Source organism: Lissotriton vulgaris, chromosome 3_1 (genome assembly GCF_964263255.1).
Source record: "Lissotriton vulgaris chromosome 3_1, aLisVul1.2, whole genome shotgun sequence".
Lineage (NCBI taxonomy): Eukaryota > Metazoa > Chordata > Amphibia > Caudata > Salamandridae > Lissotriton > Lissotriton vulgaris.
Window position 1 is genome coordinate 843630134 of NC_141689.1, and position 20672 is coordinate 843650805.

Here is a 20672-nt window from a genome sequence, read left to right on the forward strand (position 1 = left end):
TCCTGAAGAATTAAGGTACACCTTCTACTCCTTGATTAGACTATATATTTCTATTCTCACTAGACATCAATGATAAGCAGACATCGCCATTTTACCAGGAGGTATTTCGGACCATTCCCCTCTCTTGATGACTCTCCGTAGCTTTGGGACCTAAAACCAAAAGAAACTGAAGGTTTAGCCCTTGGTGGCTTAAGAGTGGTGGTATTGTGACCTCCCTCAGTTCCAAAACTGAAGACTACTTCCAGATTACCCAGGGCTCTGTTTCCTCATCAATTACAATCTGGAGCCCTATTTTTTAAGGGCCTCAATATGCGATAAATGTTACACCTGCTTTGCACGTCCCTGGGCACTTTAGTATTACCGAAGGGACTGCAAACGTCCCCATGTTCAATCCCTATAGCCCTGATGCACATAAAGCACCAGCTTTATCACTAGAGGGTGTTCCCTCATTTGCATGGAGGCGTAGCCCCATGCAAATGAGGGAATCTCTTTGCACCCACACCGTATTATAGACACAAAGAAGCTGCCAGGAGGCGCACTGACAGTGCACCACCGAAAGGGTGGTGCACTGTAAGTGTGCCTCTTGATGGCAGCCTTCTGGAGAGGGGTAAGGGGGTCTCATTGTTTCCTCAAGACATCCCCTTGCAGGCTGGTGCAGTAACTCACTGCACCCAGCTGCAAGGGGACCTCTAATATCCCTTCAAAATGCAGGTGGGTTCCCAACCAAACAGGACAGGAGGCGGCATCGCCATCGTTCATAAAAACACCATCAGAATCACGACCAGCTTCGACGACTACCTTGCAACCGCCGAACACCTACACTTCCAGATCCACACTGACCCCAGGACCACACTTAGAGGCATCCTCATCTACAGACCACCAGGAACCCGTAAACAATTCTGCGATGACATCACTGACTTCATCAGCCCACATGCCTCCCCCTCCGAGAACTACATTCTACTGGGAGACTTCAACTTCCACCTGGAAAAGAAAAACGACCACAACACTAAGCATGGGCGAATTTTGCGAATTCGCGATCCGCAAATTTGCGGATTTGCGAATTCGGGATCCGCAAAATTCATGAATTTGTGCGAATTTGAGGATTTTTGTTTTTTTGCGTGTCCGCGGGGTTTTTTGCGTGTTTGCGGGGTTTTTTGCGTGTTCGCGGGGCTTTTTACACCTTCGCGAGCCGCTTGCATAGCGAAGTTACCCATGCAGTCGTTTATGGGAGAGGGAGAGAGATAGATAGATAGATAGATAGATAGATAGATAGATAGATAGATAGATAGATAGATAGATAGATAGATAGATAGATAGATAGATAGATAGATAGATAGATAGATAGATAGATAGATAGATAGATAGATAGATAGAAAGAGACAGAGAGAGAGGGAAAGAGAGAGGGAGAGAGAGAACGGGAGAAAGAAAGAGAGGCCGGATCTCTGAAGGGCCAGATTCCTGAGTTGCCCCTACAGAACATACAGATTTTTATTTTTAGCAAAATGCATATGAAAATTGTGCTGTAAAGGTCTCTTTTAGTTTAACCCCTCCTGACAACTCAAAATGTGTGTATTTGCCATCCTCTCCCTTCTTCCTGTTTTTTATATCTGTAAGTGCTTCCTGATGAGGTTTAATTCCTTGGACAGGTGCCTCGTTGCCTACTTGTAACTATTCTCTGACCCTGCTTCAAGGGTCAGAGCAGGGTCAGAGAATAGTTGCAAGTAGGCAACGAGGCCCAGGAAGCAATTAGCAACAGGTGCCCAAGTTGAAGTTAATTTGTTTGTAACCCTTTTGTAAAAGGTTACAAAGAAATTAGGTTCAACTTTTGCACCTGCTGCTGTAACCCTTGCTTGGCTGAAAATTCGTCCCCGCTGATTGGCGGATTTTACCGCGATTTCGCGAGATTCGCGGATCGCGAAATCGCGGAAAATCTGCAAATCCGCCCGTGAAACGGATTTTACGCCCACCCTTACACAACACCACCACCCTTCTGGACAACATGGCCAATCTCGGACTCAAACAACTTGTTGACACCCCCACCCACCTTGCCGGACACACGCTCGACCCTATCTTCACCTCCAGCAAACACATCTCCTTCAATCATACCACAGCTCTCCATTGGACGGACCACAGCTGTGTTCACTTCAGCTACAAAACTACCACGACTCACAACCCCCCACAACCTATTCCTCAAAGAAACTGGAACAAAATCACCACCGACCAACTCATCACATCGCTCAACCAAAACCCTCCAGCCCTCTCATCAGACCCAAACGAAGCTGCCACCAAACTCTAACAATGGATCACTCACAGCGCTGACGAATTAGCACCCCTAAGAAACCACCAGATCAAACAAGATAGCAAAAAGGCCCCATGGTTCAACGATGACCTTAAGAACTCCAAGAAACTATGCCGTATTCTAGAAAAAACATGGAGAAAAAACCCAACCACTGACAACCTGACCACCTTCAAGGCAGCCACCCGCAAACACCACCAACTGATCCGCGCCACCAAGAAATCAGCACTCAAGGATCGACTAAACAACAACGCCCATAACAGCAAGGAACTATTCAACATCGTCAAAGAATTTACCAACCCCACCGCAGCCTCAAACGATATTACTCCCTCCCAAGACCTCTGCGACTCATTATCCTCTTTCTACTACAACAAAATCACCGACATACATAACAGCTTTAAGAACACTTCTAAAGAACAGCCCACCCCACCCACCTCCTAAACAAAACCGATCTCTAACAACCTTAACGCCTGGAACCCAATCACCACTGAAGACACCATCCGACTGATGAACTCCATCCACTCAGGATCGCCAACCGACCCCTGTCCCCACCACATCTTCAACAAAGCAGACTCCATCATCGCACCCCATCTCCGTGATGTCATCAACTGCTCCTTCAACTCCGCTACCTTCCCAGAAAGCTGGAAACACGCCGAACTAACTGCCCTCCTGAAGAAGCCCACAGCTGACCCCTCTGAACTTAAGAACTACTGCCCCATCTCCCTCCTCCCTTTCCCAGCCAAAGTCATTGAGAAAGCCGTCAACAGCCAGCTCGCCGCCTTCCTTGAATCCAACAACTCCCTCGATCCCTCACAGTCCGGCTTTCGAGCCAAACACAGCACCGAAACCGCCCTCATTGCAGCAACAGATGACATCCGAATGCTACTGGACAATGGAGAAACAGCTGCCCTCATCCTACTCGACCTCTCCGCCGCCTTCGACACAGTCTGTCATAGCACCCTCATACAACGCCTCAGCAACGTCGGAATACAAGGAAAAGCATTGGATTGGATCATTTCTTTCCTCGCCAGGAGAACCCAGAGAGTCCAACTCCCCCCTTTCAAATCAGAGGCCACCGAAGTCATCTGTGGAGTCCCACAAAGATCATCACTCAGTCCCACCCTCTTCAACGTGTACATGAGTCCCCTCGCATCCATCGCGTGACAACACAACCTCAACATCATCTCTTACGCTGACGACACCCAGCTGATCCTTTCCCTCACCAAAGACCCTAACACCGCCAAAACCAATCTTCATGAAGGCATGAAAGAAGTAGCCGAATGGATGAAAATCAGCCGCCTAAAGCTTAACTCAGACAAAATGGAAGTTCTCATCCTAGGATCTTCACCCTCTGCATGGGACGACTCTTGGTGGCCATCGGCCCTGGGCACAGCACCCATACCCACAGACCACGCACGCAACCTGGGCTTCATCCTAGACTCCACCCTCTCAATGACCAAACAAGTTAACGCCGTCTCATCCTCTTGCTTCAACGTACTCAGTATGCTCCAAAAAATCTTCTGTTGGATCCCCACAGAAACAAGAAAGACGGTCACCCACGCACTGGTCACTAGCCGACTGGATTATGGTAACACCCTCTATGCCGGAACCACAGCCAAATTACAGAAAAAACTCCAACGCATCCAAAATGCATTGGCCAGACTCATATTGGACATCCCTCGCCAAGCTCACATCACCGGCCACCTGACAGACCTCCACTGGCTCACCGTCAACAAGAGAATAACGTTCCGTCTCCTCACCCATGCTCACAAGGCCCTCTACAAACTAGGACCCGAATGCCTCAACACACGACTGTCCTTCTACACACCCACCTGCCAACTAAGATCCTCCAACCAAGCGCTTGCCGCAGTTCCGCGCATCCACAGATCCACCATGGGAGGAAGATCCTTTTCCTACCTGGCGGCCAAGACCTGGAACTCTCTCCCCACTCACCTCCGCCTCACACTGAACCACATTTCCTTCAGAAAGGAACTTAAAACCTGGCTATTCGATAAATAATGCTCCCCCTCCCACAAGCGCCTTGAGACCCTATGGGTGAGTAGTGCGCTATACAAATCTCCGAACTTGAACTTGAACCTGCACTGTGAAACACGCAGCAGCTTCAAAGTAGGTACTCTGTTTTTACATGTATGTACTGTGCACAGGGCAGGGTATTCGTCCTAATACAGTGCATTGTCCTTGTTTGCGCCAGGCGCACCTTGTAAAAGGCCCTTGGTTTCTGGCTTAGATGTGGATATTATACTCCTCACTTTGAGCCCAGGTGTGAGTCCTTCTCTCGAAGCCATTCTTAATTGCAAGTGGCACCAGGCAGGGCTATTTACTATTCCCCCACCTGCTTGCACTGGCAGCCAAGTCTGTAGCAGAGTGGATCCGAATAGATGCATTTGTGGATTGATTTCAGTGGGTCAATCAGCCAGAAGATCACATACACTTATACAAAGATGACATACTTACGTTCCTTCACAACCTGCAGATAGCTGTATCCCATACAATGCAAATCTTGTGCTTATACACTCACACCATTGGTCTCTTAGATAAAGTGGGATAAGCATCTGTTGTTCCCTCTATATGAGTCCAAAGTTATTATGTCCTTGCAGCCTCGTTGTCCAACCTATAAGGATATCTTTAAGTATTTAGAGATCCACATCGCTATGTGCCACCAACAGACTTAGGCGCATAATATCTCGCCCTTGCTGACACAACTTGATAAGAGTATTCAGAGATAATACCTTACTATTATCTATAACAGTCAGGATCGCCATGTTCAAAATGATTGCCAGTCCCAAATTTGTATTTACTCCAAAAGTTTGTGCGTCCTGTCCCACAATCCCTGTGGTTGGGCAAATAACCCAGAGTGTCCTGGACCGAATGCACACAAGCTATGTTTGAAGGGGTGGTTAGGCATGGTCAATATTCAGCTTACTGCTGGGCCTCTCATCTTACCACCATTAATGATTGGATGTTTGGGGACAGGCATTACCTGGCATACAGACTATAACTGCAATACTCTTGGGACAATAACCCAATGCACTTTCTATACCAATCCGCTATTCCCAGGCTTATTCCTAAGGTTACCTGGTTGGTCTGTGTGGTGTCACGCAAAGCTCTGTCTCACATTTATGGTACAATCTCAACTGGTACATCCCTGGAATACAATACCTTGAAGTCTAAAATGCTATTAGAACCACTGGGAAAAGTTTGAATCTCGAGGATATATCACTGTCTGATAGTTAACACCGCAGACCCGTTGTCACACTTGCGAGCTAGTTGGGAAAAAGTTCTTGCTGCACTTGATGATGACGAGTGGAGGGATGCCAAGATTACTCTGCGCACATTGGCTGTTTCCTTATACCTCTCCCCCATTTAGTTTCACTACCTACTCAGCACCTACCATACTCCTGAAAGTCTGTCTAAAATGAGATCTGAGATTTCCCCAAATTATGGGGCCTTGCTGAGAAGGGTACCCTCAGGCGTATGATCTGGCACTGTCCCTGTATACGACCCTACTGGGAGGGAGTCCATCATTGTCTCATCACGGTTAAGGGTCCATCAATGGCCTTGCTGACAAAGGTGGCCTTACTGGGTTTCTAAGAGGAGGCTGGTGGTAGCAGAGCGATGCACTTTCTCCTGGGCCTAGGGTACTTGATCTCCAAATGAGATATAGCAAGAAATTGGAGAACTGAGGCTTTGCCAAAGCTGGACTGGAAACTGGGTATGGATAGATGCTCCACAATCAAATGTATGCTGTGTACTGCACAAGCCTGCCCACAGACATTTGAGAAGATTTGGGTAGGTGGCTGGAATTGTTCTGAGTTTGGGATGTAGAAATCGTAGCTATACCAGTATATGTCTGCTCACCTGAGGTGCGGCCTAACACCAATGTTAAATCTGAGTGTAAAAAGCCATCTTTGTACCAATTGATAAATACTGCAGAGTATATTGTAATACAATAATTCCCTGTATCACTATTACATGTTGATCAAATACAATAAATATGTCTTGCAAGAAAAGGAAAGGGTTGAAAGACAGTGGCAAATGGAGAAAGCAGACATGAAAAAGAATCTACAAGAGGGTGATTTAGTGGCATGAAAGAGTATAGTGGCAATGAGGTGAAATAAAGACTAGACAGCCATGGCACTTAGGAACCCCTGCATTAGGCAGTGGCTCCGACAGACTTATTAAACAAAATTGGACTCCGTCACGTATTCTTTTACATGTTAACCATTGCACTGCTACAGCCAGGATACCATGGTAGACCTGAAGCAGCGTTTTATCTTAAATGATCATGTTTTTATACTCAAATGTAAATATGTTTGGTAGTATTGTATTAATATGTTTGTACTGTTTAAAAGTGCTGTGTACTTGAATTCTTTGATAGTTCAATAGGGAGTACTTTTTCAGACATTCTTCCTTTGAGTAATGAAAAGCCATTCCTAACACTTACAGCCTTCTTACTCCTGCTTTCTTTCTCCTTTTTAGGGCAACATATCCTTTTTTTGTGCTGAGCCACAAATAGTGCCTGTGACCTTCCTGACCTCCAAGAGTTATCTCACTCTTCCTGGCACATCGCAACAAGAGACACTGTCCGTGAGCTTTCAGTTTCGGACCTGGAATGGCAATGGTTTTCTTTTATTCACAAGGCTGTACCAGTCATCCGGGGATCTTTTTTTATATATGAGTGAGGGAAAACTCAGACTCAGCCTTTTCAAGCAGGGGAAACTCCACACGGATATCGTTGCAGGTATGGGAAGAAAGATTGGTAGTTTTATGTTGCAAAAGAGCAGAAGTGTGCTTATGGCATTTGTATTGCATTGTTACACTATTTTCTTTATGACTGTGCATTTACTTATGTTAGATAATGTCCTGCAAAACATGGCTTAATGAGACAGGTTACTCTGAGCCAAAACTTTACATTGATTTGCTGGGATGAGGGAAAGTTTGGAGAGGAGAGATTTACCACACTGTCTTGGAAAATTTTAGAACATTTTAGTAATTAGATTAAGGGCCTTATTACAAGTTTGGGAGTCTATGAGCCGCCGTCCTGGCAGTGGCGGTCCGATGGCAGTGAGCCATCTGCCGTATTACGAGTTGAGAGTATTGCCTGTGCAGAGACTGTTGCTGGACTGCTGACTCTGCCAGCAAACCACTGAATGCCGGGGTCGCATTTGGGGAAGTGAGCCTCCATTGGGCCGTACAGAGGCACACCACCATCAGTATTATGAGTTGGCTGTCCAACGAGCTGACCGCAACGGTCTGACCACCATCTAAAGGTTGGTGAAGACAAAGAAATCGGAGGGCATACTCACCCCTTTCCAGTTCATCCCAGCAGATTTCGAAGTGGATCAATTTCTCCAGGTCCCCCCAGCATCTTCAACCCAAGAAATACGACCCAGTCTGTGAAGAAATACAGGTAATTGTGTTGTCAGTACTGCCCACATATGAAGAAGTTTCCGGAAATGGGTAGGTGTTATTTTTTATAACAGGCGGAGCAGGCGTTTTACCTCTACACATAGCTCCACAGAGTTTGAAAGAAAACTCTGTGGAGCTACGCATAGCTCCGCTCCACTCCCTCCCCGCTCTCCCTCTCTCAAATGCTTGAAAAATACTAAAATGAAGGCACTTACCAGTATTTCTGCCACCTCCCCTGACTGCCCACTCTCCTTCCTGCTCCTCGTCGCCTCGCGTCCTTCTTCATTGAAAAAACACTAACTAGCACATCTTGGGTGTGCGCATGCACACTCGCAAGACGTACAACGTAGTGTTTTTTTTGTAATGAAAAAATCGCCAGAGAAGCAGAAGGGGAAAACGGCCAGATGGAGGAGGTGGCAGTACATTCTTTTGAGTATTTTTAAAGTATTTGGAAGCTGGAGGGAGCAGCTAACTCCGCTCCACCACGGAGGCAGATTTTTGCCTATCTCCACATTCGCCACGGAGGGCGGAGTAGGAAAATCTCTGCAAACTCCACTGGCGGAGCGGAGTTACCCACCCAGGACACATTTTTTAACATATACCATGCATATGTGTGCTTCCAACACATATGCAGTTGAAATATACACACAAGCATCGCTATATAATGAAATACATTGCCCATCGCCGCAAGACCACCAAAGCAACACCACCGCCCCCTCAGCAAAATCGTATTATGGCATTGGGATGGGCAAAGAGTCAGGCAGTGGTAATAAGGGTATAAATGTTTCAGCCTTTGTTAAGACAACTTTCGTATTTTGGAATATTTTAATAATAACATTAAAGATTTTAGCCCAGAATTATTAAAAAGTCATGCAACACAACAAGACAACTAACTTGCTGTGCTGCACGTCCAGGAGAGTCAGCAGAGGCACCCTTGCACCATGATGCAAGGGTACCTTCCTTACGGGCAGGATTGTTTTTCTGCACCTTGCCGCACAAAAACAATCCTCATAGGTATTTTCATCTTTCTGTGTATGCTGCAGAATTCAGCACACATAGAAAGAGGAACTATCAAGGAGAGAAACATGTATTTCTCCTTGTTATGCCTCTGTTGGGATGGCATTGCATTTTGACTCAACCCCAGGTTAACTACGCTTAGTAAACCTGGGATTGTGCCAAAATCCATGGTTGGATGCATAGGAACACCGACACTCCACCCATGGAACGCCTTCCCAATGCAGAGTAACGCAAAGCAGCAATTTGCACTGCTTTGCATTACTCTGGCTATATCAAGCCACGCATTGCCACGTAAGGCAGCTTTGCATGGCTTGGTAAATCTGACTTAAGCCCTTGTGTTGCTTTGCGTGACAACAAGGCAATGCAAGGCCTTAGTGAAACTGGATTTGCGTTTTTCAAGATTAACTATTTTTGGAGAATCCCAGAGAGTACTAATCACAGATCAACAATGTTTGAAGGTTTCCTTATGAAACCCCCCCTATTCCCAATTCTAGACCTCTTCACTTCAGCTGAAAAAGTATTTGCAAACACAGTTTATGTCTTTTACACTTTTCTGTAAAACATGTTTTTACACATGTTAAAGTAATCTGTGTGCAAACGCCTTTCATAATCCCATTCCTTTCTAACGTTTTGACCTTTTCCCAATCCCGCCTTTTATAATAGGATGGTTCCAACAATCTTGCATCTTGAGAGCACACTTCAACTTTTACAGTACATTTTCTTTTTTTTATCTATGGTGAGAACCACCATAGAAAACATTGGTAATAATCCACAAAGTTCTGACTTTGTGGATGTTTGCAAGCTTTTGCATGGCCAATCCCTGTATGGTAATAGTGAATTACTAACTCATGTCCTTCCCAAGACAGAGTCAATCACGTGCAAAAGTTCACATGGTAGATTGACTTTTGCTCATGAGCAAATTGTATTTCTGTTCTGATTCTGTAAATCCTGATTTGTAATTGTCATTTTTTTGCCTTGACATTTGACTTGGTTGCATATATAGATAGATAAGGGAGTTAAAATTTAGCAAAAGGGTACTGATATTAAAAATAATCAAAAAGAATGAATATTGTTGCATTCTCCCTGGCCTGTTGAGAGTGTAAAACGAGTGCTTATAGCCTTTATTTTTAAACATGTATTTAATTAGTTAACCAGCTAAAACCCATAGAGGTAGAAGAGACTCGCCTGGAATTGTTCTGTACATTTGCCACATTTTTGGCTCGCAATACGGGCACCCATTTTGGAGATTTCATCAAACCTAGTGGGAATCAGATAGCATATTGATGATAGAGAATCGGAATTTATGGAATCCATATACAGAAATATGTAAAATTGTGAAGACTGTCCTCTGCAAATTTTTAAGTCATTAAATTGTGGAAAAAAGAGCAAAAGCAAACACGTAGTTTAAGAATTCTCTGGCCAAAATAATTTGATGGCTAACCTGACTTCTGAGATGCATGGTCAGACTAATCCATAGATAACAAATGGTATGAACAAAACTCCAAACCCCCATACCACTTTCTTAATTCTAACTATCATCACTTAACTTGAAGTAGCAGTTTGTAATGATCTTTTTGGCCAGTACCATCTAAATTTGCTTTTGAGATACTCTGCTCTAAATCCAAGCAATGCTAGGCATAGGCCTTAAAAGCATTCTTTTTTTGACAGGGAGCCAGGAATGCTCTGGCAGTGCTTCTGTTTCGGATTTTCTTGATTAAGCGACGGGCTGTATTCTACAACATCTAAAGCTTGTTAAGTAGTTTCTGTTTAATGCCTCAAAAAAGGGCATTGCCAAATCAAGTCTAGATATAACTAGGAGATTACCACAGAATATTGCAAATTGGGCAGTTCAAACGGTAAGTCCTTCCTTAACATTTCTATAATGAAAAAACACTAATCCACTAATGACAACTCAAAAACAATCCCTAAGCTTCTTACTTTAGAAACCGGCAAGGGGAGGAGACCAAGAGGCTGAGGCCACCATGATTGGTTCCAGAAGGCAACATCTTTCCCCAAAAAAAAAGAATTTCTGATTTTTGAGAGTTCAACTTTAAATAGTTACCACTAATCCAGCTGACAATGGCAATCATGCATCGTTTGTACCGATCTGCAACCTCATTCACATTGCTTTAGATCGACACCACAATCTGAGTGTCATCAGCATTTACTATAGTGGCAAAACCAAATGGGCTTGGCTAGAGGGGACACGTACATATTACATAGCATAGGACTGAGTGATGACACCTGGGGGCCTCCACAAAGCAGAGTGAAAGATTTTGAAATGAACTACCTGAAGGTCACCCTATGCTCACAGTCTCCTAGAAATAAAGAAATGAGATCAAAAGCAGAGCTAGAAATCCCTATTTCTGCCAGACGCTCCTAAAGTACCGTATAGCTCACTGTATTGAAGGCTTCAGAAAGGTCTAAAAGAACCACAGCAGCCTTTCAGCTATTGTCCATAATGAGTCTAAAATCTCTTCTGAGACTGCAACCAAGCATACTCAGTACTGTGGCCTGACCTGTGGCCTGAAGCCAAACGGTGTCTCATCCAGAATGCTGTATTACCCCAGATATTCAGACAAGGTTTTGTTGAGATTTTTATCAATAATCTTAGCTGGAAAAGGTAACTGAGATATTGGTCAATAGTTATTCTCTGACATAGGATTGAGGGAAGTGTTTTTCAATTGTGGCAGAACCAAGGATTTTTCCACTCCACAAGAAAGTAGCCCTTCTTGATGATGTTATTAATTAATGTCATAATTACAGGATCCAGTTTGTGCACCACCTTGGCGGACAAGGATATGAGGAGCCTCCTGACTTGGTGTGCCAAATTAGCTTGGCCACTTGGTTGACTGCAAGAGGGAAGAAATTGCAGAGCTCTACATTCTTAGAGATCTGAAGAGTAAGCTCAGCCCTTTGATCATGCAAGGATCTAGTGGGATCAGGTTGGCTGTAGACTGCTTCCATTTTGCCTTTGAAGAATATTGCAAGTTTATAACAAAAAGACTGGCTATGGGAAGGCCAGATGGAGGATTATGACTCACTAGTGTTTGAATTGCTTTAAAAGGCTAGTTTTATTAATTTGAGACTAAATTAATTTTCTCTGAATAATTTTTAATTTTTTCCTCAATAATTCGTTTTTATACTCCTAGATTATACTTCTATACTTGAATAATTTGTCTTCCCCGTAGTATTATCTCTAGTTTTTTTCTTGCCTGCAGAATTTTTGTTTTATTTCTCTTAATTTATGAGAAAACCATGGTGCAGGTGGACTATTTCTGAGTGCTTTCATATTGTTCTCTGCTTGATTCAGATCTTACATAAGCAACCGGCATATGGCTTCAAGGCATTCTTCCAGGTCATTGTTATTCACCTTATTCCAATCATGGCTCTTTTTAACCTTCTCAACGGCATTTACTGTGTGGTTAGGTGCTGATAAATCGAGTCTAAAACGAACTGCATTGTGATCTGGCCAGATAATCGGTAATACCATTTCCACCTTAAGATTAGATTAATTATAATTGGTCCACACTCAATAAAGGTATTCAAGAACATTCTAGATGAACATGCTCCTTATCATATTCACAGAAAAATACAGTTAATAATGCATGCAGTGGAGGATAAGGAAATGCTTAAAAATAGACCTGGGTGGTGAACTCCGTTCCATTCTCAGAGTTTTCCGCAATCCATGTTCCACAGAGCTCATGGGGTGCAGAAAACTCAGCTCCGTGTAGTGCAGTGGAGGTTTTTCCTCACTTGCACTCGAAAAAGATAAATTGCGAGTGAGAGCTGACGCTTGGGTAGAATTTCTACTTGAGCGTCAAGAAGATCAGTGTGAACAGCAGTTTGCGCTGCACTCCCCCACTTGTGGAATTCCACTGAGTTTTCTTGTCATTTCGTGTACTTCGCCCAGGCCTACTTAATCAAGAAACATGTGATGTGACCTTGGAACAAATTTAATTTTTTCTCATAGTGACCGCATTTTTCTCAAATTAATTAGAGCAAGGCAGGATTGGCCCACAGACCTAAATAAAAAGGATATCTCTCTGATTGAATCAATGATATCTACCTCCTTCAAAAGATATGATCAGTTATTGTAGCTCACATTCTGCTTTCATCACCTAGGAAAAAATTTTGTTTGTGACAACTCACAAAACTGTGCATATTTCAGATATTATTTGCGTGGGTCCAGTCTGAATGTCCCTTGTGTCCATAGACAAGCTCCCACTCAAATACCAGGGACTGTTATGAACCAAACCACACCCAATATATATGGTTTTTTATCGCTGACTGGAATGCCAGCTTCTTAACAATGCAAAATAGTACATTAGTATGAAATGATTGACACAAAAGTGATTAAGTGATTATAGGGCTCGTGTTGCATGAAAATGTATTTTAAATGGTCTTTGTGAAACCTGTCACTTGATAAAAAAAAGTGGTGAAGATTAGGTCCCAGAGAGTGGACCTAAGTGTGAGGAAAAGGAACAGCTGTATTTACCGTTGTGAGCAGAAGGTACCAGGATTTCCCAGAGTTATGCTGCCCTCTCAGTCTCAGGGGAGTAAATGGAGGAACAATATTGTGCTTCAGCTTTGTTTTCTACATTGAACGATTTCCTTTACCATGGTCAGGAATACTGCTGCGCCTAGTCTCTGGTTCACAACAAGTTTGCCCAACCTCATGAGCTGCTATCTGACACCAGCAGGAGGATTGAGTAGGGAGGCATTCAAGGAGTCATTTCAATTACATCCAATCTGTGTGATGGCATGTTAGCTGTGCAGTGCATCATTCCAGTCTCCCAGTCAACCAGTGGTGCACTGGTGTAAGAGATGATTTGTGTCTCATACATTTGTCACAGACAATGAGAAACCAGTGTGTAAGGCACACGGCACGTTTATTCAAAAAGCTCCATGCGATCTTTTCTCTGACCATGTGTTTTATATGTACTGATCTGCTGTGATTGCATAATGTCTTCATGAGTTGGAACTACTATCAATCTTGACCATTTAGAGTTAGAAAGGAACACTTCTTTGTACTTATAGTAAGGCAGTGCAGGGATTTCATGATCATAAAGACTGGTCAGTTTTCTAATTTTCTGGGTGTTGGAAGAGTGAAGTGAAGAAGCTATGGGGAACCTCCTGAAGAACTATTTTAGCCTTGGCTTTTAGCTTTTGAAAACCTTTTTTGTAGACGTGCTACCAGGATTAGCGTCAGTTGCCAAGACTGGTCTCTGATTTCTTTTTGGAAATAGGTGGAAGAAATCTTAATATGGTGTCAGTTAAGGCATTGTTATTTTTTAGAGTATTTTATACTTTAGAATACAGGGCAGATACCACAATACTTTCTTACCCTGCTAGGAGAGCCAATGATAAACTGTATTACATGAAAAGTGTGCTTGCATTATCTAACTGGTATCTGTGCTCCTAACAGAAGTAGTAATAGAGAAATAGCACTACTTATGTTTTGTTTTGGCCCACAGTAATGTATGAGTGTCACAGAAGGTGAGAGTGAAGAGGAGTGTAAACATTTGGAGATATGTTTGAAGAAAATGGAAACAAGATAAATTGGATGTGGGTCAGAAGAGGTACCAATTTGGAAGCTAGAATCAAACAGAAGGAACATTGAGAAAGGCTATGAAGAGAGGTTACATGATCAATTCATATTTAATGTATGCAGTTCAAAAGTGTTGGAGGAATTTTGTTCGGATATAAACCTAGTTTGAACAAGGTAGTAAGAGTGGCTATGGCATAGAGCCTTGAATGATGTACATAAACCAAAAATGAGTGTGATAAAACCAAATACATTGAGTTGGTATGATCAAAAAGAGGAATGGAAGAAACAGCATAATGACAGGGTTATTAAGAAAGCCAGTAAATGAATAGCAAAAGGAATGAGTCAATAAGTTGTTACCAGTTAAGTTGGTAATATGGGATAATTTGGCACGGTATTGCAAAAATGGTGAGAATTATTTAAGGAAGTGAAAGAAACAGTACCAATGGTTTGTGAGAAAAAGGATTGAAATGTTGGGAGAAATACTAATTATTATGATGATAGGCTTGTTTCAGAGAATATGTTACAAACAATTGAGGGATAAGGTAAAGTTGTTCAAGGTCACCAGGTGCTCAGTTGGGTGCACCAAAGTCCAGGTGTCCAGGAAGACACACACCAAAGGATCCGGTAGATCAAGTCAGATCCCAACAGCAATAACCAGATGCATGAGATTGATGAGTGAAGCATGAAAGAAGGATGAGAAAGATATGAATTCTCAGTATTCTTTTGGAAGATGTTTGGGACTGAAAATAATTTGTACAGAGAATAAGGTTGGCGAGTGGTACCAATTCAGAGACACCAAATTCAGAAGGGTCTGATCTGTATAAACAGCCAGAGATGTATTTAAGATATTATCTAAAGATGACATCATTGAACAGTCAGAGGCTTACTCTAGTCATTATTGCAAAACATTCAGCAAGAGTGACCTGTCAGTGCATCAATAGAGTAAGAGTGTAGTGGAGCATAGATATTCATCCATCCATACCCCAAAATAGACAGATGGGTATGTTGTTGGACTGCCATAGGCCTATCACAAGATCAAATGTCATTGTGAGAAAAAGGATCTGATGAAATATGTTATTTCAGAGGAGGACATTGGACCAAGGAGTTTGATGATGACTTGAGAAAGTTATGGGACAGTTTGAAGGAGTAGGGTTTCACAGTCAATATTGGAAAGCATTACATTTGTTGTGAGAGAGGTAAGCATGAGATAGCTTGATACAAACGATAAGGGATTCTTCAAAGATAAAGGGCAACATTAATTACTTTGCTAGAAATTAAAGAATTCTATTAAAGGTTTATGAGGACTATGTTTACCAATACTGTGAATTTAAGACATTTGACTAAAGAGGATGCAGTGTTTGAATGGCCATAGGAACGTGAGCTACAGTTTGAGCTACTGAAGAAATATTGATGACTACCAATTCAAATAACATTGGCTTATAACTATTCTGAACCACTATAGTAAGAACAAGAAAGGGTTTGTTGTGTTTTCTTTGAGGTTATGTTGCAGATACTGGAATTGAGGTACAGCATTACAAAGAAGAATGCTTTAGTGGTACATTGAGCATTAACTAAGTTTAGGACATGTTTTAGGTACTAATCATAAATCGCTGAAGGAAATTTTTGAAAAGATAGCATTAGGGAAAGTGTTGATGAGGATATATAGAAGGGTGTTACAAGCAAAAGAGCATACATTTGAGGTAAGATACATACCTGGAACAAGTAATAAAATAGCTGATTATCTTCTGATGTAAGTAGTTGAAGACAACAAAGAGAAGGGTACAGAATATGGGCAAACGAGAGTGGATTTTACACCATTGTGGTGACTGGACTTGTAGAGAAGAAGCAGTCCATTGAGTAGGATGAATGTTAAGGAAAGTGGTTTGACATAGCTAGCCATTAGGAAAGCTGGGTAGGCAAAAGCAGATTTTGGATGGTAAAGGATTAAAGGTGGACCAAGAATGATTACTATTTAAAGGTGAGAGATTTATTTATTTAACAAGATTAAGGGAAAGGGAGGTGCAGGAAAGCACAAAGTACTCTTAATGCAGCAAACATGCCTTTTCTGCCTGGTCACGCTGGATTTATCAACCTTTCCAGGACAAACTTTTCTAGTATTAGGATACCGTTCCCTGTGCCACTGTTAATCACTGCCACAATAATGTCTCTGCTCTTGCTCTAAAATTGTATTGGTAGAATTGATTTCATCAAATTGATCTAAGTGACCACTAAGAATATTGTAATCACACAGAAAATACAAATGGCATAGATACTAAAATGTATTTGGATTACAGTGTGTTTTAACACCAACCACATACCTGACAAAAATACTGCAGTGACATATGGAAGGGAAAAGTGGCTTTGCCATGTAGCAAAAGCATATTTTTATATATTCTGAAGTGGAACCTAAATAGTGGTTTGAAAGCCCATCTAAGTGTACTACTTAATTATCACATTTGTGTAGTGGTACACTGTATTCAGTAAAAATGGGTATTTCTCCATTGGTGCTATTTTGGTATGAAGCGATGTATGTGGGTTGAATGAATGTGAAAAGGAGTATGTAGTATATGATCCACCATAGGATACATTAATATTTTTTAGTTGAAAGCCCATGGGACAGAGTGCATGTTGGACATGGCCCTTTCTGCAGGGTCGACCTCAAACCTTTTGCCTTCACCTTTTCGATTTTTGCCAGCTTTTTGAACCAGTGTTAAAGTGCTAGTGCCCTCTCCTATAAATATGGGAACGTCAGCTTAAACCCAATTGACACATTCATTTTACTTATCAGTCTGTAGTAAAGTGGTATCACATGTACCCAGGGCCTGTAAACTAAATGCAACTAGTGGGCCTGCAGTACCTATTGTGCCACCCACTTTTGGTCCTGGGCCCTTGGAAGTTGTGCAAACATTGCCCAAATAGCTAAAAATGAAATGTGGGACTTAGAACATTTTCCACCAAATAAGGACCTAAGACCCAACAGGACACTTGGACTAGCCAGCTCGCTGATCCACTTGAAGTGCATTGCTGGTCGGCCTCACTTTGTGGTGTCTCCCAATACGTTCTTCTCTGCAGAAGGAAATCCGGTTAGTGGAGCCTTTCAGGAACAGTAGTTGGTCCCATTGAGCCTTTGTTGGCTACAGCCTGCAGCTCTGTCCCACTGGAGAGTTCCGAATTCCAAAAAAGTGACAAAGTTCGAATGTAGAAATCTTCTCTGTTCTTCGTCCAGTGGCTCCTCGATGACGACCCCTCCTACTACCAGCTGCCCTGCCCCACTGAAATTTCCCTCCTCAGGCTTTTTTATTTATAAACTTCTTCTAAGTCTGAGGGAATGAGGTGACAGGGCCCAATTCACTGTGTGTATCCAAACCGCGTTCTATCGCGGTCTGCCATAACTTTTGATGTTGTCCCAGTCTTGTGCGACTAGCTGTCCACTGTGTGCTCATTGATCTTTTAGGTACTAATTTTCACTAAAAACTTTACAAATTCATAACCCAAGTTCTACTAATTGGATTTAATTCGTTTTTATGTCAAATTATTATTATTATTTTTTTTCAATTTTCCTAAATTGGTCCGGGATTTTTGTGTTTTTACATTATGACTGTTTGAATGCAGGATAAATACTTTACTCATTGCCTTTATGTTAAGCTTGACTGCTTTGTGCCAAGCTGCCAGAGGGTTAAGCATAGATTAATTTAGCGACTTTTGTGGTTCACACTGGCAGAGATTCGGGTTGTTTCATGTGAAGGGTCTTTAATTCAAAAACCCACTTTCCCACAGTGCTTATAAAAATGGGGGACACTACATATTAGGGTTAGTTTACTCTCGCACTGACAAAAGCTATACCACCATGCAGGCATTGCTAGGCTGTTCCCTAAACAGGCCTAGCCTAGGAACAATTCTAGAAAAATGCTTCCAAGTTATTTCCCACTTAATTTCCAAATCTGATGTAAGGTTCAAGTTAGTTTTTTGATAAATTAATTAAAAAAGATTTTTTTTAAATGTCTTTAAGATGCCTCAGCAAATACTGGCCTAAAACCAAACCAGTTATTTAACTCTCCAAACAAAGCTGGAATACCGATCATTTGAGATAACAACTCTCGTTTAGAGAGCAATAGACTGCCTCTGAGCCCAGGAAGATTAAATTAGTATTAACTACAGAACATGTAGGAAGGATTAGATATCTGTGAGTGGACAGGAACAATTGGCATGACAAGGGCAGCTTTACTACTATCTCTTTTGATTTTGACATGCCAGGGATGTCTTTTTTTATTCATTTCCAGGACCTTCCATATAAACAGCCACCAGTCACTTTAGGAGAGAACCAATTTTGACCTTGCTAGATAGGAAGATATGCAAACTCCAATACTGTCCCACCTAGAGTTTTTGGTGCCAAATCCAATGGCTTTAGAAGGAGCTCAACGATGATTTAAATGATTCAAGGGACCCTTGTCAGCCACACGGTGGGCCATGCACTTTAATTTCAAAGACAACATTGAAAGTCAACAGATTTTGACTGACAGAACCCATTTGTTGCACCTGAGCTCTGTTCCATCATGTTCAGCTGCAATCAAGTCTAGTGGCCTGATTCAAGCTCAGTGGCCCTACCAAGGACTCAGTCTGAGCTGATGGCGGTCTACCCACTGAATTTGGATGTTGCGTCAAAAGACAGTGTCCAGCCACAGTGACAGTCTTCTCTGGTGCCTAATATACCCCTTTGCCGTCAGGTTGGCGGACATGCGCCAAGCTGATTTAGATGTTCCTGTTATGCTGGCAGTGTCCTGGTGGCAGAGGCCTGATGGGGTGAGGCCATGGTGGTGCGGATACAGGTAAGGAATGATGTGGCACGTTGGATTGGCCAGGGGTGCCTGGCATCAAGAGCATTCCACCCACACTTTAAGAAAAAACTCTCTACAAGAGAGATACAGAGAACAAGGCCCTGGACCTGGATGGTGACAACACCAGAATGATGAACAGCTGAAACGATTAGACCTAATGAACCTGATGATGATAGATGCTTTCTGCAGCTTGCCGCTAGGACTAAATGGGTCTTTTTTTAGGGCCAGTGACAATGGAACCCTTACACCCGCTGAGGACCAGTTGTTGAAAACTTGGACTCCACTGCCCTCCCTTGATGCCCTGCATGATCGCCAGGAGGCCATGGGATCCATGGAGGCCAAAGCAGAAACTAGCCAAAAATGCTTGTGGTGGCTAGAGCTTGCCACCGGGAGTACAATGAGACCAACATTGTAACAATTGGCCAAAATGGGCCCGAGGTATAGTCCTTTAAAGACATTAACTTTTGACTCCCCACCCACCCAGAAAAAAATGAACATAAAAACAGGTGTGTGGTGCTACTGTACATGATAAGAACATTATTTTTATGCATATATTCTTTTTTTTTAAATATTGTTGTATATAATGATATTAACGGTAATATAGTTGTATTAAATATCGCAATTTAGTTAATGTGCTATATATTGGTGATTGTAATAATTTTAGATTTTAGTTTTATTGATGGCATTGTTTTTCCTTTTTAGTATAGTTTGTAATTTTTAATATGTTATTACAGATTTTTTTTCTTTTAATTATTTAATAAATATTTATTGGTTATGATTTAAATTAGTTAATTGATTATTTGTCAAGTAGCTACTTGTATCTTAATTAATTGTTACACTACTTAAAACTACTGATGTGTGTATTTATTATTAAACTCTTATTGGTTTAAATTGTATTTGGTTTATTTAATTACTATTTCAATGTTATTGTTTTATTATTAATATCGTATTACATTTTTAGCTGAGTGTATTTCAGGTATTAGAGAAGCAAATGTATTTATTTCAAGTTTATTTATTTTGCTTTTTACTTTTTTAATTAGGTATATTTTTTAATTTTTGTTTTTTTACTTAAACGTAATTTTATTTATTTATTATGGAAATTTTTCAATATCATTTATAAAATGTGTTTCAATAGTTTTAGGTTAAGTATTAGTAAATTAAAAAAAAACTTGAATGGGAATGATGATATCCGACACTCTTTCTAGTTTTGCTTACGTTGGATTGGGTTCAGTAAATATAATCCCCCCAAAACCCATCACCTTTCTCATTGTTGCATAAATACACATAGGAATAGTAAATCTAACCCTGTGGAAGTCCAACACTTCCACTCTGTAGCTTAGATTGGAGTGGGAATAGTAACTCTAACCCCTGTAAAGGCCAACATTTTGCCTTATTCTGTTTACATGTGAGTAGCAATAGCAAAGCTAACCTCTCTAAATCCAGCACATTCCCTACTGTTGTTTATAAAGTAGTGAGAATAGTACATAATTCCCTCCAAAGTTAAGCACGTTTCCTGAATTTGCTGACCTGGGAGTAGGAATGG

The 20672-nt window shown here is 41.8% G+C and overlaps 1 protein-coding gene across 1 annotated transcript in view; it reads left to right on the forward strand.

Annotated features, from left to right (window-relative positions):
* CNTNAP4 (contactin associated protein family member 4) overlaps positions 1–20672 on the forward strand; it is a 1879337-nt gene that overhangs the window by 1119541 nt on the left and 739124 nt on the right. Inside the window, exon 8 of the mRNA XM_086961154.1 lies at positions 6797–7058. Coding sequence (XP_086817280.1) covers positions 6797–7058 — 262 coding nt within the window. The remainder of the gene's footprint in view (positions 1–6796; positions 7059–20672) is intronic.